The sequence below is a fragment of the Pholcus phalangioides genome, unplaced genomic scaffold (genome assembly GCF_987345545.1).
Source record: "Pholcus phalangioides strain wild (caught in Gottingen) unplaced genomic scaffold, Ppha-v1.0 ptg000004l_1, whole genome shotgun sequence".
Lineage (NCBI taxonomy): Eukaryota > Metazoa > Arthropoda > Arachnida > Araneae > Pholcidae > Pholcus > Pholcus phalangioides.
The window spans coordinates 43080567-43104580 of record NW_028301597.1 but is presented as its reverse complement, the minus strand read 5'-3'; the positions used below and the strand labels follow the sequence as shown (position 1 = coordinate 43104580).

At 39.6% G+C, this 24014-nt stretch overlaps 3 protein-coding genes across 3 annotated transcripts in view; 2 read left to right on the top strand and 1 right to left on the bottom strand.

Annotated features, from left to right (window-relative positions):
• Positions 1-24014, top strand: part of LOC149087628 (integrin alpha-PS1-like) — a 153362-nt gene that overhangs the window by 79063 nt on the left and 50285 nt on the right. The gene's annotated exons all lie outside the window — the stretch shown is intronic.
• On the bottom strand, positions 3489-14721 carry LOC149087630 (uncharacterized). Its single transcript, XM_089231544.1, has 2 exons — positions 14441-14721; positions 3489-7442 (listed from the first exon to the last, which is right to left on the bottom strand). Exons 1-2 carry the CDS (start codon positions 14666-14668, stop codon positions 3693-3695), a joined length of 3978 nt encoding a protein of 1325 aa, XP_089087670.1. The 5' UTR covers positions 14669-14721; the 3' UTR covers positions 3489-3692.
• On the top strand, positions 15201-17388 carry LOC149087629 (uncharacterized). The gene is made up of 2 exons (XM_089231546.1): positions 15201-15293; positions 15904-17388. The coding sequence occupies exon 2, from the start codon at positions 15908-15910 to the stop codon at positions 17309-17311; it is 1404 nt and encodes a 467-aa protein (XP_089087672.1). The 5' UTR covers positions 15201-15293; positions 15904-15907; the 3' UTR covers positions 17312-17388.

Genomic DNA, 24014 nt, shown 5'->3' with positions numbered 1-24014 from the left:
ATGTTCTATAGAAGGAATGACATGTAGTATCATCTGAACAGCACCATGGGCCGCCTCAGTTTAAGTTATTTTTCTGAGGAAATTGTACTCCTATATTACTCATTGAATTACGCATTGATAAACATAACAGGTGACTAAAACTTGAGAACGGAAATATTGTAAGACAGTGAATATTGCACTTAGGAACGTGATTTTTTTTTGGCATCAGGGAAAACAGGGCAATGACTTTGTAATTGGGTTCTTGAACACAGGGTGTCCGTATAAAAAGTTAACATTTTCATTTTAATAACCATACAACACATCCTTTGCACGCTCATATATATATATATATATACTATATATATATACACACACACACACACACACACACACACACACACACACACACACACACACACACACACACACACACACACACACACACACACACACAGTAAAACGTCTCTTTTGCGGGCACCGGTGGGACAAAAATATTCATCCGTAAAAGTGTGGGGGGACCGTTAATCAGAGTTAATGAAGAGCATACTTTTATTATACAAGGGGAAATTATCATTTGGCCGTAAAAGAGGTGTGACCGCATCTAAGGGGTGTCTGTTAAGAGGTGTTTCACTGTGTATATATATATATATATAATATCCCGTAATCAGGAACTCGCTCAAGAATTCGGTGAGAGATATCAAAAGTTAATATTTTTCAATTTTGTTATGTCAATGGTTCAGTTCGCACCAGCAGTTCCAAAGTCATTGATTGAAATTTGTAGGCTTAACTTGACAGATATTTTTTTTTATCAATCGAATATCAGATTCCTATCAGAATCACAGAGTTGCATCAAGTAGTAATTGGTGTTGAATGATTTATTGAAGTGAAGTTTTATTTATTATTATTACAAGACGAAAAGACAATTTGTATCGAAGCGAGATCTCTAAGCACAAGAAAAAGCAGGACAAACATTCGTTCCGACTCTTACTTATTATTATCATCTCATCTTAAAGCTGTTTGTTGTCATTGAACGTGGACTTTGCAACTTCCTGTGTCAACAAGGATAACAAACACACTATAGTAGTAATTGACAGTGCAAAGAAAAAATATCTTAGAGGTTCGTTATACATTTTCTCTTAGAAGCACTGATAACAGAAAAGACACGAGTACAACTTTGTGTAGTAAACTCATGTTTAAGAGAATATCCAAGATGTTTCAAAGTATCTTCTCGATACCAAATGGAAGGGGAAATAATATTATTACAATTATTTTTATAATTCTCATTCGAATATTGTTGCGAAATGGAGGCAGGATCATCGCATAATATCATCACTATTTTTCTTGGAATTTTCTATTTCAATGAATGAATTTAATTATATTGCTGTTGTAATTTCGGGTTAGTGAAGTTTCAGAATGAAAAATTCATACTGAAATATATAAATGAATCATTTTTTTTAAGAAAATATAAATTCTCAAGTGTATGGAATTAAATGCATATCTGAATATTCATTCTTGTGTTGGGTCATAAAAATCGACCATGTTTGAATGATTCGCAAATGCTATTAGTTGGACCTGATTTTCTTATGATCGAGTGGGAAATTGGGGGCCATATTCAAACAATTTATTGACAAACGAAAAATATTTTTAACAATAGTTATGCATTTCCTGTAATGTCTGCATTGCGCAGAGCCTTCTTGAATGAAATTCGATCCTTGATGATCCAGAAATATGACAGAATTTGAAATTTATATCAATTATATAATGTATATTAACTATTTCTCAGTAATTAGTATTATAACTATGGGTTTTTATTTTATTTTATAGCTGCACGTATTCTTCGAGAAAAACTACAACACATTAATTTCATACCTTTTTTAAAAAAATATCATGTTCATTTTATAGTACAGTACAGCATTAATTTATAAGTTGCTGTAAATGTAAATAAATATAACTTTAGTTATGCATTGATAATTTGATACATTTATGCCAAAAAACGGGGATAATTTTCAACATTAGTTTTGAAAGTAATTAAATAACTATTTTCTAATATATAAAAATTATATATATATATATATAGATATATATATATATAGTAAACATATGATTACAATGGCGCTTTAATAATTGTTTAAAATATGATTGAAAAATGAGAATATATATTTTAACGCAATTTCTAAGCGTAACTAAAAATCAAATGTACAGATTTAATATTTTAACATTCAAAATTCTTGAAATAATTATAAATTTATAACATTTGAACAATAAATATAATTTATGTAAACATAATCAAAATTTTCATAGAAAAGAAGAGACCCTTCGCGTATATCAGTTGAACCTGGCTTCCCCCCCCCCCCAGCTCTTTGGAAAATTCGACCCAAGCCAGCCTGTTCCATGATTTGTCCTCAAATCAATTATAAATATATCATGAATAAATTTCAAATTTTAGAAATAATAAATTTATAATTTTTGAAATCATTATAAATTTATATTTTTTTAAATAAATACAAGTTTATGATTTATGAAATAATAATAAATTTAATATTTTTGAACTCATTTTGTAAACGCGACAATTCATTCGAAATAATTTCGAATATTTTCTTAAATATGCAGATAACTACAGTTATACGATTGATAAATACAGTGCATTATACATAAAAAACAGAAACAAGAACATAATTCATGTAGTTTATAAGCGAAACTATAAAAGTAAAGTTATTTATCATGTTTGAAATGATTATATATTTAATATTTTTTGAGTAGTCAAAAATTTAATATTTTTGAAAAAAATCATAAATATTTGATTAGAAATAGTTTGAAAAATATACATAAAACCCGCAATCATGCAATAGTAGGGTGATTTTAGCGGTTTTGGTGCACAATAGGACTGCGCATTTGCTGCGCATCAAACAATAGGGCTCCCCACTTGCTGCGCATCAAACAATAGGGCTCCCCACTTGCTGCGCATCAAACAAATGGGTGCTTCGCACTTGTTGAGGCTCGCTAGATGGCGCTTCCTATGACGTCATTCCTAAATTATCGTTCTTGCCTATGATGTCATTCCCAAATTATCGTTTTTCAGGGGGGTCATTCCTAAATTAAACTTTATTTCCCAAGTGATGATTTTTTTCAGGGAACATTCCTAAATTAAACTTTTGAATTCATTTTCTGACTTAGAAAAAATTTGCTCCTAAATTAAACTTTATTTCCTGACTTGTTTTTTTTTTTTTTGGAGGGATGCTCCTAAATTTTTTTTTTCCATCCCAAGTGATGAGATTATTTCAAAGAGGGGTCATTCCTAAATTAATCTTTTCTTCCACAAATTATTGTTTTTTTACTGACTTAGTTATTTTTCTAATGATTTTTTTTTTTCATTCCTAAATTAAACTTTTTTTTTCACATATCAAGCTGTAAAATAAAATTCCCTCAAAAAGAAATGTTATTGACTTTTCATCATACTCAAGCTGAAAAAAAAAAATCACACGTAACTCAATTAATGACAGAAGCATTGATGATAAAGAAAATTAAATTTTAATGATACACAAAATAAATGAGAAAAAATATATATACAAGAATAAATGGAAAAAATATATATACAAAATAAATGGAAAAAAATATATACAAAATAAATGGAAAAAAATATATACAAAATAAATGGAAAAATATGTTAAAATAAATGGGAAAAAATATGTACATCAGTGTCCATGTAGCACTGTTCATCGAATGGCATAGTGGCCATACGCATATGTTTTAATGCCATCACCGAGAATATAGCGTTTATCGTCGCGAGGGCACAGCGACGTTTTGCGGAGGGCGACCGTTTGAAGTTTGTGGTTACTGGAGGAGATTTTTAGCATGGTGTTTTTGATCGAGGAGTTGTTGCGGAGGCAAGCCAGATAATCTTGATGTTTTAGTTGTTTTTTAACAACCGCACGAACGACCCCTTTGGCGGTCTTTTTCTCCGCGACTGCTGTGACCATGCTGTACATTTTTGATCTTAATCCGACGAATTCCACAACGGGTTCGCCGCCGTTCTCGTCCTTCATGACGCCCACCACTTTTTTATTCTGCAGGCTAAACAGAGGATGATCACCGGGATAGTTTGACGTGTCGAATCTGTGGAGCTCCTCCCTCATGTCTTTGTAAATGTCACCGGTTTTTATCTCGTAGAGGAATGAATCTGTGTCTGTGAACAAAACTTCCACACCGGGTCCGTACTTTTTCTTCATAAAATTATAATGGAAGTCCGCCATCAAGTGTTTGGACAGGTCCAAAATCGTGACACCGGTATATATGGGCCTGTCCAGATGGATTTTCGTCTTCAACATCTTGATGACGGCTAACTCACCGGTGATTATCCTGAAGCATTCGAATGCCGGGGATGATATTAGCTTCCTCAAGCTCTTCTGATTGTTGGCGAGACGGATGTCGACGTGCTTCCTCAAATTTTCTAGCGATTTCCCGTACACAGCGTTATTGAGGAGCTTATAGAAGTCCTTTTCGAATTCGCACCGGGCATTTTTCCTCTTTTCGGTGTTGAACGCTATGTACGGGCGTATCCAAGGCTCTTGTGTGAATTCGACTGCACGCCGAACACCCGTCAGCTTCATCCCCAGCGACGTGTATAACTTCAGGCACCGGTAATGGATGACGTAGGAAGTTTTGTTCATCAGATTTGGTGAGAGCTTTTTGGATGGTTTATCACCGGGTCTTCTGATGAATGGAGAGAGCATGTCACCAGTAATTTCAATGTTTTCTGCCGCCAAGGGGAAACAATTGTGCTCGTCGTGCAACTTCACCGGGTATTCCATGTCCACTTCTAAAATATACCCCTTGACGGCGTTGTCATCGATGTTGAGAAAATCGATGCTCTCAAGTTCACTGGGGGACAACCATCTAAAGTCTCTCACCGGGAGGGGCTCCATCATACACTTTCCGTATAAGTTGTTCACATCATAGTACATGATATATGATGTAGGTTCACTGGGGTTATAACCGGGTATTAACGGGTTGTTGGCTCGCGCATACCGCTTGGAGATCACTGAGACCCCACCTCGGATACCTTTCTCCATGAAGAGATGCATGTCCGGATCGTTGATCAATTCGAGCTTGACACCGGTCATTCGCAGACATGCGTTCCAGGCCAATCCCGGGGATGTGAACGTATGCACCGGGTCGATCTTGTAGTTTTCTTCGCAGAGTTTTCTAAAACTCTCGAACACATCCCCGAGAAGCAGCACGTCAGTCTTCACGTAGAGGTTGTGGTAATCACCGAGGTTGGAACACCGGAATTCTCTCCAAACGGTATGCGCATATGTATACTCGTCACTGGTTATATGTTGATCCCCCAGAGAGGTGTAAAAGGCCTCTCGTGGGGGCAGCACCGGATCTTCGAACTTCTCAAACGAGTCAACGTACTCGTACGGATAACATCCTTTACGTTGAAGAAGATGACTCGTAGCTCCAAAACATTTCTTCATGTTGTTGAAGTCACCGGGGTTCATCGCTTGCACGAGCGAATCCAACGACGCCGCCAAGAACTGGTTGGAATCCAGGAATCGCAGGCGACCGAGAGAAAAGGAGATAAATTTCTCCATATTCCTCCCGATCACCTGGATCCTGCGATCGGGGTACCGGGAAAGTCCTTGCATCAGGAAATGAGCGTCGTAGTTTTGTAAATTGTGAAATATAACCGGGATGTGACGTCTTAACCTGAGCTGGAGATTGCACTTCTGATGCAGCGCCGCTCTAAAACCACCGGTGATGTGACAGTGGTCACGAACCCTGTCGTCACCGAGTGGGCGGTCGCACACCATACAAGTGGTCGCATTCCCGAATCTCTCTTCATCTTCAGCTGTCATCTGCAGAGGCACCGGGTTGTCGAGCTTGCCCATAACCACTCGTTCTTCTTCGACGAGACACCGGAAGAAGACGTCCACGCAATCTTCACCCCTGTACACTGTGGGCTCTTTCACGTATACACCATCGGGCCCCACGACCGTATACGCGAATCCACAGGGGCGGTGAAGGCTCTTCTGGGTTGTGCTAGAGAGAGACGGGTTCGGCTTACAGCTGTCCACCTTCTCCAAGATCGCCTCAAAGTCCGCATATATGACGTATGGAACGTGCAGCTGGTAATGGTTGTTCTTGAAGAACATCACGTTGTCGTCTACACCGGGATACGTCACTCGTTGCAGACCGTGTGTCTGGCAAAGTGGTTCGTGCGCATTCAGCTGCTCGAGGGAGGAGAAGCGTTGCAAGCAATAATTGCAAAAGTGGGATGCACCTTCATACTTGGTCGTGTAGGAAAGCAAACGAGACATGTTTTGGATGAGGCAGTAGTGCGACGTTGTCTCGTTGCTGATGAACAAGAGGTTGATTGGTGTACCAGACACCACCTCACTAATCCTGAGAGGAAAGACTTCTCCCCCCTCCAACCCAAAGACGTTAATGCGCACTGAATTCGCAGCTTCGAACCGTGGGATTTGTTTAAGTGTCACCGGGTATACTAATTCACTGGTATTCAATTCATTCTCATACTGAATATAGTTGAACACCCTTTCGGGGTTTTGCTTCACCGGGTGTAGGGCAGCCAACACACACCAGAGAAAGCATTTCTCATCATCGTTCTTTACATTTACCACTGCTCTTCTGCTGGCTACCCCCTTTGGCAGCGGAATATAAGTGGCGGCCGCTAGTGGTTGGTATTGCGCCGTGTTTAGCTCAAGCAAGAGCACGCGCTCGAGCACCCAACCACTTCCGCTGCCTTCAAAATCCTCTGTCGCCTGCTTTACCTTTACGAAGGCTATTTGTAGGTGCTCTTCTATCTGGTCGGCGGTTAAAGTGGTGAGCATTTTACTTCGAAGATACCCGTTGCAGAACTCGTCCTCGCCGTCACTTCCTTTCCTGGAAAAAACAGCAGTCGCGACGATGTTCCATTTAAGGGACCTGTGGGTGGTCATGTCCTCCCTCAACAGCCGCGTCAACTCCTCTCTCACGCTGTCGAGGAAGGTGGTCATATCCATTTCGGTGTCTGGGGTGGGGATCAATTCGTGCGTCGACAACATGTCGAGTGCGCGCCTGACTTGCCCTCCTCCTCCTAGCTGTGCTCCTCCTTGGGGTGCTCCAAGCTGCTGCTGTGCCCCATGGCTCGGTGATGGCCGCTGTGGTGGTGCTCCTCCTTGCGCCCACTGTGGGGACGCATCATGCTGGGGTGGTCCTGCTCGGTGATGGCTCGGTGATGGCCTCTGTGGTGGTGCTCCTTGTGCCCACTGTGGGGGCACACCATGCTGGGGTGGCGCACCATGCCCCATGGCACGCTGGTGGCGCATCAAATCGCTCTTGCGGTGAAACGCTGCATCGCACACCAAACACTTGTGGCGACGCTCGCCATGCGTTAGCCTGTGCTGATTCAGATTCCTACGCAAGGAAAACTCCTTGCCGCACGTCTCGCATAGGTGTCGCTCCTGAAAAACAAATAAAAAGGGAATGTAGGACACGTAAGTCTAACACAAGCAATGGATGAGAGGTATAGAAACCCACGTCTTCCCGCTAGTTTCGGTGGCGTATCCGCCCTCAAGCGCGTGCTCAAGTCATCAAAGAAAAAAGAAATCAGAGATTGGTTGGCTGGCGAGAGAGCGTACACGTTACACAGATCCATTAAAAAAGTGTTTCCCCGCAACAAAACAATAGTGGCCGGTCTAAACAGTCAATTTCAAATCGACTTGGTGGACATGCGTAATCTAGCAATTCACAACGATGGTTACAACTATCTTTTAACGTGCATCGACGTCTTTTCCAAGTACGGTTTCGTCGTGCCTCTCAAAAGGAAAACCGGTGACAGCGTGGCCAAAGCTTTAGAAAGCATCTTTCAACAACGTCAACCAGTGGCGCTACAGAGCGATAAGGGGCGCGAATTTATAGCGTCACCAGTCCAGCGCTACCTCAAGCGTCAAGGTGTAAAGTTTTTCACTACGGAGAACGAACAGATAAAGGCCAGCGTGGTGGAAAGATGGAACAGGTCTCTCAGAAACTGGATGTACAAGTACTTCACTGCCAAGAACACGTATCGCTACATCGACATGATCGAAGACCTCGTGTGGAGTTACAATCACAGGTATCACAGGTCTATAAAAATGAGGCCCGTGGACGTGAACCCCGGAAACGAGCCGGAGGTGTGGAACAATCTCTATGGGGATACACCCAAGAAACAAGATTGCAAGTTTAAAGTGGGTGATCACGTGCGCATCACAAGATCAAAACACACCTTCGAGAGGGGGTACGATTCTAATTTCACCGAAGAGATATTCGTGGTGACCGAGTGCGTGAAAAGGGAAATTCCCGTTTACAAGCTCGAGGACCTGATGGGGGAAGAAATCAAGGGCACATTCTACGCTGAAGAGATGGTAGGTGTAAAGATGGGAGAAAAATTTCCGATTGAAAAAGTTTTAAAGAAGAGGAGAAGAAAAGGAATTATTCAATACCTCGTGAAATTTCGGGGGTATCCGAAAAAATTCAACGCGTGGGTGGTCCTATAAAAACCCGGAAACAGTGCGCGCATCTGTCATTTCAGAGATGGCTTCTTTCTATCTCACTCTACCCAGCGATGCTTCCAGAGACTTTTTTCCCGACAACACGCTCTCGAGTTTCGTGGTTAAACTTCCAAACACCCTGGAATTCGAATCCGAGATGGAAGTCGCACTGTCGGAGATAATTTATCCCCATTCATTCCACAACATCACTCAAGAGACAAACACTTTCGAATTCGATGTCGGAAACAAGATAATGAAGACCGGTCGCATAGCCCCGGGTTTCTACGAGACGACCCCCGAACTGATCAAAGCCATATCCACTCAAAATTTTCAAGACAAGATTGGTGTGACGTACAATAAAATCACGAAAAAAGTTAAGGTGAACCTCAAGAAAGACACCAAGCTCAGTCTCAGACACGGTATAGCCGAAAACCTGGGTTTCGAACCCGGCCTGATAGAGGGTCCGACCATAGTCGAGGGTCCTTTCACAGCCGATCCTAAATTAGACTTTCATCTCTTGTACGTGTACTGCAACCTGGTCGAACCTCAGGTCGTGGGTAACACCTACGCCCCGCTACTGAGAATCGTGAAAACTAGCGGTCAGGACGGGGATATCGTCAGCGTGTCTTTCGAACGCGCCCATTACGTGCCGCTGGCCAGAAAGAGTTTCGACATCGTTCACATGTATTTAAGGACGCACATGGGCAAGTTTTTCACATTTCAACGTGGAAAGGTGATAGTGAAACTACACTTTAGACTGCGACATGCATTATAAACCGTACCGGAGCTGTGCCCACAGCATCAACGATTATTATCTCGCTCAGGCTGGAAACGGACTCGGATATTATCAGGGTAGCGCTCTGCAAAGAGGTTATGGCCTCGGATCTATATTCAGCTCTCTCTTCAGATCGGCCGTGCCCCTGTTGAAACGCGGTGCCAAGGCAGTCGGTTCTCAACTGTTGCGCTCTGGTGTGGATTTCGCCAACGACATCGTTCAAGGAAAAGACGCAAAGATCGCAGCTCGCGATCGTGCCAAGGAAGCCGGAAGGTCTCTCACGGATAAGGGGGCCAATAAAATCAAATCCATGCTCGGAGGAAAGAATAAAAGGAAGAGACTCGTCAAGAAAACCGTCAGTAAGAAGAGAGCTAGAAAGCTGTCGACATCCGATATATTCAGCGATGGCTTTAATCCACGAAAATTCTCATGAATGTTTGAAAAGCGAAGCCGATCTGTTCACGGTGCCACCCACGGAAACCTCTATAGAATCAGCCGAATGGGTCCAGTACCATCCCATATCTCAAGTGCGTGATTCGGGGGCCCCCATCGAATTTCACGTGGCCGGTAGTGCCGAAGAATACATAGACCTTTCTGCCACTCAGCTGTATGTCAGAGTAAAGGTGACAAAACCAGAAACCGCCGAAGCCGTATCGACGGCGAATAATTTCTTGCATACCCTTTTCTCTCAGATTGACGTCACGTTGAATGGAAGAACGCTCACAAACTCATCACACACTTATCCGTATCGAGCTTACCTGGAAACACTGCTTAACTACGGATCGGATGCAAAGAGAGGACCCCTGACAGCCGAGGGCTACTACAAGGACACTGCAGGTCACATGTCTGACCTCACCAAGAACGAAGGGGCCAAGAAGAGAGCTAAACTCGCGGAAAATTCTTTTGAAATGATGGGCGTGCCTCACGTCGACATATTCTATCAACCGAAGCTGATGCTCTCTCTCGTGGACTTGAAGATGAGACTGGTTCGATCGAAACCCGAGTTCTTTCTGATCACTGCTGCTCAGGGTTGCGACGTGGTTATCGAGCAAGCGAGTATTTTTGTGCGTAAAGTAAGAATGAATCCTGCTGTGGCTGTAGCGCATGCCATGGCGCTCGAGAAAACAACAGCCAAATATTGCATTAACCGCGTGATATGCAAGGTCTATTCGATATCCATGGGAAGCATGAGTTTCGTGCAAGATAACGTATTTCTGGGTGTCATGCCTAAGCGATTGGTTATGGGCATGGTGGACACGGAAGCATTCAACGGAACGTTCGGTTTGAACCCCTTCGACTTCAAGCACAACAACGTCAACTTTGTTTCTGTTTCTATCGATGGAAGACCCGTCCCCCACACGTCGCTACAACCAGACTTTAGGAACAGACACGTCATCAGAGCCTACAACACACTCTTCGTGGGCACCGGAAGGCCCGGAGAAGATAAAGGATGTGACGTGAGCAGAGAAGAATATGAAGCCGGCGGTTACAGCCTCTTCGCCTTCAACCTGATACCCGACATGAGTGACTGCGGACACGTGCACCTACAAAAGCAGGGTAATCTGCGAGTGGAACTCAAGTTTTCCTCAGCCTTGACCAAGACCGTGTCGGTTATCATATTTGCCGAATTCGAATCGTTGGTGGAAATAACAAAGTCCAGAAGCGTCTTGTGTGACTTTGCGGGATGAACACTAAACAGATAGAGCACGCCCTCTCGACACACCCCCACACTCGAAAGGCTTTCCTAGGTGTTTTTGCGAGTGACAATTTACCCGAAAATGTGATCGCTTATCCCGCTGCACTGGTTGTGAACACGGACAGAGAGAATGAACCCGGAACGCACTGGTTGGCTATTTACATCGAAAACGAAGCGAGAGCTGATTTCTTCGACTCTTACGGGAACCCGCCCACCTATTTCAAGAAGGGACACATAAACAGATTTCTACGACGCTACTCGCGCGTCGACTATAATGACGTCATGTTACAATCAGATAAGACAACCGTGTGCGGTCACTATGTGATTTTTTTTATCTATTCTCGATGTATCGGCAAAAGTATGAATAATATTGTATCGCGTTTTAATATGCAAAACGATATGCGCGTAGCAAGCTTTGTAAAGAAAAATTTTTCTGTTAAATAAAAGAGAAAAAAAATTCATTCATTTGTCATTTACTATGGAACCTTTCAAGCTGACACATCCGAGCACCGTGCTCATTGCCGGACCCACCGGTTCGGGAAAAACATATTTTCTCAGAGAACTATTAAAACACAGAAACGAAATGTTTCGAGAGCCTCGTCCGAAACGAGTTATATGGTTTTACGGCGAATATCAGACTTTGTTCGAAGATATGGAAGACTACGTTGAGTTTCGAGAGGGGAGCAATTTCGAAAGCGTGGAAGAAGACAGCTTGGTGATTTTAGATGACCTCATGAACGAGCTATCGGGCGAGAAAAAATTAGCAAACCTTTTCACAAAGTACAGTCACCACAGAAAATTGACCGTGATTTTCATAGTGCAGAACGTGTTTCACCAGGGGCGGGAAATGAGAAACGTTTCTCTGAACGCGCAATATATGTTTCTATTCAAAAATAGAAGAGATGTCAGTCAGGTGACCCACCTGGGACGTCAGCTGTTTCCCAATAAAATCAAATTTTTCAACGAGGTGTTCGAGGATAGCACGAAAAAACCGTATTCGTATTTAATGGTTGATTTACGACCCGAGACGGAGGAGGAAATGCGCCTGCGCACTAACGTGTTACCTGGGCAGACGCAATATATCTATAAACCCAGGAAATGAAACTTTCCATTTTCGAACATGACGGCTGTGATAGAGGTCGAGGGTTTCCAGCTGTCGGATAGAACATTCATAATCAAGGAGTTGGCGTGGTGTTTCATGCATTCGAGAGAAAATTTTCACTATGTATATAAACCGCCCAAAAAGTTTTCGGAATTATCTCCTAGAGATAGACACCAATGTCTCTACGTCACCAACAACATACACGAAATATCGTGGTCGGCGGGTGATGTACCTTTTGAAATGCTGGAGCAACATTTGCAGCGATTATCAAAAGTCGTATTGTATACGAAAGGCCACGACAAGTGTCGGATGCTACTGCAGCAGTACGGGTTAAAAGTTTATAATCTAGATGCGATTCTCTGCCCCAACATTGTGGACTTGCCAGAAGTGAGCGCGAACTGTTTTCTCCACGAAAACATGATAAAGCACTGCGCGCTGAAGAAGGCTATAGCATATAGCATATGGTTGGAATAAAAACATCGTTATTTTAAAGTATGGCATTGGAGAAGCAACAAGTGCTTCGTCTACTCTCTGCCTGTCCGAGGAATAAACGTAAGGATTTGTTGAAGAAATTACCGAAATCAGCATTAAAGACAGTCTGCGAGTGCTCACTCAATATTTTGAAGGGTGTCATACCGTTATCCTCAAAACAGAAAAATAAACTGAAAAGGCACAGAAATACACTTCGCAAACTCGCCTGCAAAAAGACGCCGCTATACGAGAAAAAGCGCGTGCTGATTCAGAAAGGAGGTTTCTTGTTCCAGTTAATCCCTGCCGCTATACAAACCCTCGCCACTTTGTTCACGAGATAATGGAGCACGCACAGAAATTCGCTCTGGTTCCAGAACAATTGTTATCGCGTCATGTGACCACAAAAGAGCAGCTTTCTGAGTTGGACAACGAGATGTTGAAAATACTGCGAAGCAAGGAGCCCGAAGCTATAAAAATTAAACTCTATCAGAATCTGCTGAACAAGAGAATCAACGTAGCCGAGAATAATCCACCGAAAATTCAAGAAGAGAAGAAAGTTGACGAATTACCAATAGCTCTGATTTCTATCCCGAAATCGCAAAGAGGGCACTCAGAAAAAATTATCACGCATATAAATAAGCATCCGAACATATTAAAAATTAATTCTAACGGCTCGATCGTTTATAAGAGCAGGCTCGTCAAAGGAAGCGACATTCGCGATTTGATATCAAGTGTGGTCGGTCGGAGAAAATCACCCGTGGTGGGTCAAGAAATTTTCCTGAAAGCGCTAGAAGAAACCGGAGCTCCGAGAGATTATATAAAAAACCCATTTTTGAAACATATTTGGTTAGAGCTTTGAAATGCCAACAACAGTGGAAGCCGTGATCTACGATCAAAACAATAGAAAGCAGGGTATCGCATGGAAAACGGATGTACCGTCATTCGATTTACCGAGCTGCTGGTCCTACGAATTGGAGAGTAATGGAGAACTGATAAGACACAAGAGAATGTTCGCCATATTCACGATACTGATTGTTATATTATTTACTCTTATAGCAACAACATATAAAAATCAAATGGACTTTGAAAGATGTAATTCCTCTCTTCCGCTGGGAGGAAATATTTTTCTCACGTATTGTAATAAAACCTACGATATACGCTATTTTAGCGGAAATGCGCCCACTACGAAAGCCGTTAATCTCACCAGTGCGCAAATGTATAAATTGATTCACGAGTCTGCTGATGTACAATTGAATAAAAAAATTTCTATTTGAATTCTTGTGTCGTTTTGAAATTGTTTCGCGACATGAAATTCCCAGATGTTTCGCAGCTCTACCATTAAATAAAGTTTAAATACCTTACATGAAATAAATTTAACTTGAAATAAATTTACGCCTGAGAAATTGTTTCGCGACATGAAATACAACTGAATAATTTTTTTTTCGATGAATGAAAATTTAACTCGCGACATAAATAAATTTGATTTGAAATTAAATTTAACTCGGAATAAAATTTAACTTGTAATGAAATTCCCAGATGTTTCGCAGCTCTACCATTAAATAAAGTTTAAATACCTTACATGAAATAAATTTAACTTGAAATAAATTTACGCCTGAGAAATTGTTTCGCGACATGAAATACAACTGAATAATTTTTTTTTCGATGAATGAAAATTTAACTCGCGACATAAATAAATTTGATTTGAAATTAAATTTAACTCGAAATAAAATTTAACTTGTAATGAAATTCCCAGATGTTTCGCAGCTCTACCATTAAATAAATGAGTTTAAATACCTTACATGAAATAAATTCAACTCGAAATAAAATTTACTCCTGAAAATTAATTTGGAATAAAATTTAACGCGCGATAATTTAAAAAAACAACTAACCTCTTTCTTCTTCTTCTCTGACGGAGCATATCCACTTGGTCCAGCTTCTACTGGCGCAGGACGCTTCAGGCATTGCTGGATGAAATTCTCCTCATCCTCAATCATTAATTTTATATCGCGATCACTAACTAAATCCTCGTTGAGACATTCATTGACGAAATTATCGTCATTTTCCAACAATCTAACTAATTCTTCTTTACTTATACCGAAATCGATAAAACTAGCCATTGCGCGAACGTACGAAGCGAAAGCTAAAAAACTTGATGCTGTCTGGACAAAACTCAAAAACGAAGTGAGAGGATCTGCAAAGAAGATGATACTTTTAATGAGATAAAGGGTTAGGAAGCGATAACGAGTCTCGTGTGCTATGCGTCATTACTCGGGCAGACAGTACTCATATAGTTATCAGTGTCGCGTGCAGAATAATCGAAGCAACGCGAGTGATGCATACTCACGTCAATATCATTATCAGTGATTTATGTAACATTGGATAGTGTATCGTTAGATATTGGTACTGTATCAGTGATGCATGCTCACATGAATATATTGTATCAGTGATTCACGTGAATGAGATAGTGATGCTACTCACATCATTATCAGTGATTCATGTAACATTGGATAGTGTATCATTAGATATTGGTACTGTATCAGTGATGCATGCTCACATGAATATATTGTATTAGTGATTCACGTGAATGAGATAGTGATGCTACTGGGTGCACTTTGAGATTCACAGTATATTCCTATACTTATGCTTATCAACTGCAACTGCAGTATATAAACTGCGGGACAGACACAATTCCTTAACTTAGTTCTCTCGCTCGCTTGGATACACTTCTCTCTCCGCAACTTGGTAAGATTTTTTTTTTCTATGGCTTCTTGCGTGTTAGATTTTGAGGGATTCTTGCTTAAAAGTGGGATATATGTTGTTAAGGAAATGGCTTGCTTTGATTTAAGCACAGGGAGAGTATATCACTCTCTCTACAAGCCGCCATTCTCTAGCAAGGAGCTATCCGAAGAAGATTTCCCACAAATGCTCTGGGTTAGCAGAAATCTTCTTAATATTAGATGGGGGGAAGGGCTTTTCGATTATAATTTAATGAAAATTCATCTCACCACTGTTAATAACAGATATAGTTGCATTTATGTGAACTGCAGGCAAAAAAAAAAATTTCTAGAGCAACGATTCAACCTGGAGACAGTGAAAGTCTTAAACTTCCCAAAATCCTTGACTTCTTGCGGGTTTCACCCTCTGCAAAAAGGGCATTGCGCAAGAAGCAAGGTCGTAGCATGCGCTGAATGGTTAGATGCATAAAAATTTAATTTTGTAAAATAATAATAATAATAAAAATTTAAAAAACTTAAAAAAAAAAAAAACTTCTGTTAAAATATATATTTCGCAATTTTTTTTTTTTTCATCTTGAGAGTTGCGGAGAGAGACTGTATGCGTTGTTTTCATTTAGACAGATGGAAAGCCTCCGCTATGAATACGCTCGGAACGTACTGGATACTTCCGTTGCGATACTACACCAGCTCGAATCTGAAATCGTGTACCGTCCAGCAGAGGAATGCGTCTTCAAGTTTGGCGACAAGACTTATCCGATGCCCAGACAGCATGCTGGGTATGGTGACGCTGGCCTACACTACACCTTTTCCGGAATGACCCTCCAGGCCCAACCGTGGACACCTCTCCTCTTGGATTTGAAAGCCGTGGTCGAGAGCATCTCAGGCCATGACTACAACTTTGTTGTCGTCAACCGATACTCTGATGGAACCAAGAGCATCTCCCCGCATTCCGATGACGAATCACAGCTCGTCAAAGATTACCCCATCGCTTGCCTCTCCCTGGGCGCTGAAAGAAAGCTCGTGTTCTCTCGACGGGGGCACCAATCCGTGGACCGAATCCTGGAACACAACAGCCTGCTGACGATGCTACCTCCAACCAACCAGCTGTGGCGTCACGCGATACCTAAAGACCCAAAAGTAAAAGACGTCCGACTCAGCCTGACGTTCCGGAAAATGGTTTCGAGTAACAAGCGCCCATCACCGAACACTCAACCACCATCGGCTAAGAGATCTCGCAGCAGTGGATTCAATAAGGAAGCGCCGCCTCCCAACATCTTTCACGTGAAGGAGAACTTTTTCGTCAGCGTCGTGATCTTCAGTGGTGAAGTGCGCGTACATATTCGAGAATTTTTCGAAGGCGATGGACTCATGCACCCAGCTAAAAATGGAGTGACTCTTTCGCCGTACGTGTGGGAATGTTTGAGAACCGAATTCTCTCGTCGTACTATGCTGCAACGCGTTGATAGAACTTTCCTAGTGTCGGAGAACCTGATCGTGGACTACAGCGGTGATGATGTGCTAATTCAAACTCTACATCGCGGGGACAACAAAATTTTCAAGTGCTCCGAAAACCCCCTCAAAATGACTTTCCAGGCAATCGAGGCACTCTTCTGGAGCGAGGATGATAAACCACTTCATACCGTGATCAGTGAGCTCGTGCAGAAAACGCTCTGCTTGGACTATCTGAAAGTGTGTGTGCGCGAAAACCAAACTAAAGGAACGAGTTCTATGGATATCACCGACATTTTGGCTAAATTGGTGAGTGAAAAACTTTTTGCTAGCATCGAAAAAATTGTTGACTGCCATGGGTGTTCCATGGGATATGCTAATCAGTTGGGTCATGAATGTCTGCAGTTGAATGATAATTTAATGTTTTATAAATATTTTGATCATGCTTTAACCCTGATTGACTTTCGCGAAGTCGCTAAAACTCTGGCGGAAAATTACGATGTAGCGGAAAAATGTTTTAATGCGATTGATTTTGATGTTTTGAAATCTAAGATAGAAGAAATTTATTTGAAATAAATGAAAATCATATAAAATGACTTTGTATTTTATTGCTCCTTTGGTTTATTTTTACTTTTCAGCTTGGACATACAAAAGTTTATTTGTGACTTGAAAAAAATTTTATTTTAAAATTAATGAAACGATTCATCTTTGTTTAGTTTAGAAAATAAAGTTTAATTTAGGAATGAAAAAATCATCAGAAAATAAAGTTTAATGTAGGAAAGATCCCCAAGTTAGAAAAAAAAAAAAAGTCTGAAATTAAACGATAATTTGGGAAAGATCCTTCTCTTTGGTGATATCTTCGAAGTGACGTTATGGGAAAATCTTGGGATAGAAAAAAATTAAGTTAGAAAATGCATCCCTCCAAAAAATAACAAAGTCAGAAAATAAAGTTTAATTTAGGAATGACCCCTCTTTGAAATAATCTCATCACTTGGGAAGTCAGAAAATAAACGATAATTTGGGAAAGAGTTGAAAGAACGGTAATGAACTTTAAATTTCCCAGGGTGTTGAGAAAAAAAAAAAAACCAAGTCAGAAAATAAAGTTTAATTTAGGAGCAAATTTTTTCTAAGTCAGAAAATGAATTCAAAAGTTTAATTTAGGAATGAAAAAAAAAATCATTAGAAAAATAACTAAGTCAGTAAAAAAACAATAATTTGTGGAAGAAAAGATTAATTTAGGAATGACCCCTCTTTGAAATAATCTCATCACTTGGGATGGAAAAAAAAAAATTTAGGAGCATCCCTCCAAAAAAAAAAAAACAAGTCAGGAAATAAAGTTTAATTTAGGAGCAAATTTTTTCTAAGTCAGAAAATGAATTCAAAAGTTTAATTTAGGAATGTTCCCTGAAAAAAATCATCACTTGGGAAATAAAGTTTAATTTAGGAATGACCCCCCTGAAAAACGATAATTTGGGAATGACATCATAGGCAAGAACGATAATTTAGGAATGACGTCATAGGAAGCGCCATCTAGCGAGCCTCAACAAGTGCGAAGCACCCATTTGTTTGATGCGCAGCAAGTGGGGAGCCCTATTGTTTGATGCGCAGCAAGTGGGGAGCCCTATTGTTTGATGCGCAGCAAATGCGCAGTCCTATTGTGCACCAAAACCGCTAAAATCACCCTACTTGCAATGATAATTAGGTATCAAACATGATAGAAACATGGATATATTAACATACTTTCTAAGCGTTTTTAAATCTAAAATTATTGTAAATTTAACATTTTCAAGTGACTATACATTCAAAAAATTTTAATTAACTTCAAATTCAGAATTTCTCAAATATCTGACAACCAAAATCCATTGGAAATAATTAAAATTATTTGAGGTTTTATTTTGCCTGAGAAATCACAAAAATATCTACAGAAACGTATTCCTATAAATGAACCTCTTCCCACTACGAAATCGAGTTAATTAACCTCAGCCGAAAGAATTATATTCGTCTGGCCTTAATAATATAAAATAAAATCCAATATAGATAACATCTGTCATATCTTCACATCCGCTATTACGATGAACTTATACATGCGTATTTATATTCCGTTTCTTCATCCATTGCAACCTGTTTAACCGGACCCAGATACTCTTCCATATATAAATATATTTTTCCGTAAAAAAACCAAAAAGGAGAAGAAGGGTTATTATAACATTAAAAGTGAATGACAGACAGGGTTTTTCGAGAACCAAGGCAAGAAAAAACAAACGAAAATATAAAAACGAGAAGAAAACCGCACTTTTGAACTGGACCACGCCATTTTTGCGACATGCAAGACACCCAACTGAGCATTCTGTTTCAATAAGTCACATTTATGTCACTTTCTACTCGACGATCCGTCCCGAGGACAAGTTTAATTGCCATTTTATGATGGAATATAACGGGACAGAAAGAAATCCCGTCGAAATTTTAAGGTAAAGTCACGGAAATAACGTGATTTGTTCACAGACGAGAAATAATAATTCATTTTATTTTTTTTTTTTACGGGACAGCATTTTCTTTATTGTTTCTTCTTCTCCCACGGATTCTTCACCAACCCTTGAGGCCTTCATAAAGGAGTGGATGGTGTGCTGTTGTGTAATAACACGCCTTTTCCTGTGTGTATGCGGTTTTTATGTAGTCTCAGGTGTGTGTGCGTGTGTGTGTTATATGTTGGTGATGACGTCGCTATCATAATCGAGAGTGGAAATGTATAACGAGTCGCCTTCCCACGTGAGATGATTCAAAAATACGATCCGCTTGCTACTTACTGCGGTAGTAGAAATTGGATGGAATGATATCATATAGAGAGCATGTGGAGAGAGAGTATCTGATAACATTTTCTGATAACTGAGACACCAAAATGTATTCTGAGCTGTCCCAGAAATTGGACAATTTCCAAAATTATGTTTCAGTAAAACTCCTATTTTGTGAATACCGGTAGGATAAAAAGATTCGTAAGTGAAAGAGGGGTGGTAATAAATATAGAGTTACTATTGACGCTTTCAAAATATAACTTTATCGGCTGTAAGAGATATCATATAGATAGGCATTATTCGGCTGTAAGAGATATAAGGCATTATTCGGCTGTAAGAGACATAAGGAATTATTCGGCTGTAAGAGATATAAGGCATTATTCGGATGAAAGAGAGGCGCAGACCATTAAACGGGTTTCACTTAACTGTGTAATATACAGGGTGGCTATAAATAAACTGACACTACTCAGACATATGAAGTGCTCATTCTGATGGAAGTATTTTCATTAAACTCGGTATGTACATAGGATCTGTGGATCCTGTTAATGAAAGATTCAACAAAAAGTTTAATTTTTGATCACCAGGTAAAAAGTGGCGCTTTTTATCGCAGTTGTCTTTTTCCCATGGTCCAGATAACATATGTGTCAAGATTCAATGAAATACGCCGCTTCACGAAAATTTAAACTGCAGTTAAATTATACTGACACTACTTCTCCCGTTGCGATAGACGTATTTCATTTAAACTTGATATATGCATTACTTGGGCCATGGGAAAAAAATAACTGCGATAATAAAGCGCCATTTTTCCACCTGGTGAACAAAAATTTAACAATTTCTCTCTTTTTTTCTTTATTGAACCTTTCTTTCTCCACGGTCCATATATCCTATATACCAAATTTCATCAAAATACCTCCATCAGAATGGGCGCTACATACGTCTGAGTAGTGTCAGTTCATTTATAACCACCCTATACATGAGTTATTTTTTAAACATAGTAAAACCCCCTTTCAGCAGTTGCCAGAAGATAATTTTTCAAACGATAAACTTGCTAGAGAATGCAAACAACACAGTGCAAGTACGTATTTGGAAGGAGGGGCCATGATGGCATTTTATGGCATTTAGTGCCATCGATGTTTAATAGATGTCACTGAAAATAATAGCATGAAATCTCAGATCGGGAATTCTCCACACAGATAATTTATTAAATTCGTGATAACAACTATCTATATTCGTGACTTCGTAAAATTGTTTTCTTAGCAACATGGCGGAGAAATTCCAAAATCTTATTTCTTCTATCCAAGATTCTGCTAGAAAAAGAGAAGAAAAATTGCATGCAATATTAAGTGACGTTATTATCGCTCCCTCTCCCGTCCGCCTCACGATGTCATTTTTCATTATTTTCTAAAGTGATTCTGACAGATTGTAAAGAAACCCAATTATGGATGCGTGATTTTTTTCGAACATGACATGACCCAGATTATGCCAAAAATACGGTATTTCGCTGTTAATAACCCAAGGAATATTAACATCATTGTCTTGATTGGCAGAGGTCTAATGAAGGCTACGGGGGGTCTGCGAAGAATCTTTTCTATTTTTTTCGGCTTCTGGAATTTACTATAGATGGAGGATTTATGGGGGTCAATAAAATGCTGTTGAGGTCAGTAGGTGAAGGCAAGAAAAATGAGTATTTTTTACAATCGTGAATTTATTATTATGTTGGAAAAATAATAAATATTTAGGGGTTATCATTCCCGAAATATTAGCTAAGCCTTATTAATGAAAAAAAAAATATATTTTTAATAAATAAATATAGGCCTGTTATAGTGTTTCTCAAAGTGTGCATCGTGGCTCCTAGGAGGTCGCTAACCTTTGTGAGGGGGTGTTACGGCGAGCTGGAGACATTGATTGTGTGACTATTTATGCTCTGAAGTGGCTCTTTTATATAATAAAATATCTACTAAACTATTCTGGGGGAGTCACAGATTAACCATAAATTGAGTAAGAGAGCTCCGGGTGACAAAAGTTTGAGAACCACTGGCCTATTAGATGGATTTCAATCCCAAATTTGATATTTTTACACAAGAGAATTTTAAGAAATCAAAAGTTTTTACTGAAAAGTTTCTAAATGATATTTACAATTTTTTTTAATGTTTGAAAATAATTATTTTTCTTCATGCCCTAACGGTAGTGATTTTCATTTCCATATCACAGAAAATTTGCGTTCGTGCAAAAATAATCCAATGGCTAAGTTAAAACAAATTCACCAATGCCGTTTCATCCACCAACGCCAACATTACAATGAAAACCTCATGTAAGCGCCAATCGAAGTAAAATTCAGAAATAAGCTGTTAATCGTACACCTGACATTTTATAGGGGACTCTGATTTACATATTTCCAGTGATTTGCCTTCATGCTGTGCTCTCTATCGACAATAATTTGAACTGAATTTTTTTTCAGTGCCAAAAAAATACCCCTCAGTGAAAATAGCTTCTTCGTAAACCACTTCAAGTATAGTAATTCCTTCAATTTTTATGAATATTCAAATAATTTACGAATTTATGGGACACCCTTTACTGGGAAGGGGAACATTGAAACACTTGAAATAGTTTTGACGGTATTGCTTTTAGCTGATGTTTTTAGAGTGCGCGCAAGAGATTACAAATACATAACCTTACAACTGAACGTACCTTGACAGAGATATTGCAAGTAGGCAGGCACATAAAGTAAAAGAATTGTGTTCTTGTTTTTTCTGTGCCTCTTCTCTAAGTTTCAAGTTTAGTGAACTACGTTTAGCAGTTATAATCTATACATTCTCTTGATAAATCTTACCAAAATCTCAACCATACCGAGTATTATGAAAAAAGTTATTAATATTTTTCACAAATAATAGAGAATCGTGTACCTTGAAACAAAAAAGATCGTGTACTTTGGAGCAGTGTAAAACTTAAATTTTTCGTAGTTCATATTTTAAAACTCAACTTGCACTAATTTTTAACACTTCTTGTTTTGCTTTTAAATACAATTTATATTTTAAATTTCAGTTTTATACTTCTCTCCCACAAAAACTTCAATCATACACAGTGAAACCCCTCCCGACGGCCTACGCTTCTACGGTCCAGAAACGCAAATTTCACTACTACTGACATCTCCTCAGATGCAGTCACTCCTCTTTTACGGTCAAATAATAATTTACCCTAGCATAATATAAATATGCATTTCAAACCCCTGATTGACGATCACCTCTATTTAACGCCCAATTTTTTTTTGTTCCACCGGTGTTCGCAAAAGAGAGGCTTTACTGTATCTATTTCTTCTCTTCCGTTCAACCTTCTGACCTATACACAAACTACGCACACATTTGGAAAGAGCACATAAAAAATGCTATAAGGTGACATGGATTTCATCGAAATATCTGTATTTAATGACGAGCTACCAGCGCTGAAAGATTGTCAAAGTTCAAAATCGAATTGGCGCCAAAATTTTTAATTGCTAATTTCGCAAACACCCTTTTAGCTACAATTGGTCAATTTGTCAAAAAATTTTCTTTTTTATACAAAAAAATGACACGTTTTTAAGACAAATAAAATTTAATTTGTCGAATAGTCGACGCGTTTCGGCTCTACAATGGAGAGCTCATCAGGACCTCGTGGTCAGAATTCTCACAAATGAGTCGTGGAGGGGTGATGTTTATGTCTGGTCGTTCGGAGAGTTCGCCTTTGTATAAAAACTTTTCTATTCCACCAGCTTACAAAAGAGCCTAAAATAATCTAAATTGGTCATCTTGTTCAGAGAAAATTTAGTCATTTGTTTGCAATACATCACTGAAATCTGCGCGTTCATCGAAGTAATTTTAGTAAGTTTTGGAGAGACAATTTTTTCGATTTTTCACATCACCGATCTCTCAGCACTTGTAGCTCGCCATTAAATACGGGGTGATAGACGAGCCGAAGTGGACCATGAAACAACCTGCCAACCCGGTGCTATCGCAAACCGTTTTCGAGTTATGGTGGATAATCGATTATGGAAAAAAAATGCGTCAAATTTGAAAAAAACCTGGATTTGTGAAGTTTCTGTGAGACCTATGCGCAGAAAATATCGTATGAGGTCGCACCAATTTCATTGAAATATCTACGTTGAAAGAGCGAGCTACAGCGACACTGAAACATTGGCGAAGTTCAAAGTCAAATTGTCACCAAAATTTTTAATTGCCAATTCCGCAAACACCTTTCTAGTTAGAATCGATAAAATTTGCCAAAATATTGTCCATTCTACCAGCTTTTGAAAGAGCCCAGAACAAACCAAATTGGCCGTCCAGTTCAACAGAAATTTAGTCGTTTGTTTGCAATACATCACTGAAATCTGCGTTCGTCGAAGTAAATTTAGTAGGTGTTTTTTGGCGACACGTAGATTTTTCATTTCACCGATCTCTCAGCTCTTGTAACTCACCATTGAATACGGATATCCTGTAGATAGAGGTAGTGCCTGTCAC

Excerpts from the sequence above, each read along its gene's own strand:
- LOC149087630 (XM_089231544.1), bottom strand. The coding sequence starts at position 14,668 with ATGGCTAGTTTTATCGATTTCGGTATAAGTAAAGAAGAATTAGTTAGA. Across the intron at positions 7,443-14,440 it reads CAGAGAAGAAGAAGAAAGAG|GAGCGACACCTATGCGAGAC; the intron begins GTTAGTTGTTTT and ends TTTGTTTTTCAG.
- LOC149087629 (XM_089231546.1), top strand. The coding sequence starts at position 15,908 with ATGGAAAGCCTCCGCTATGAATACGCTCGGAACGTACTGGATACTTCC.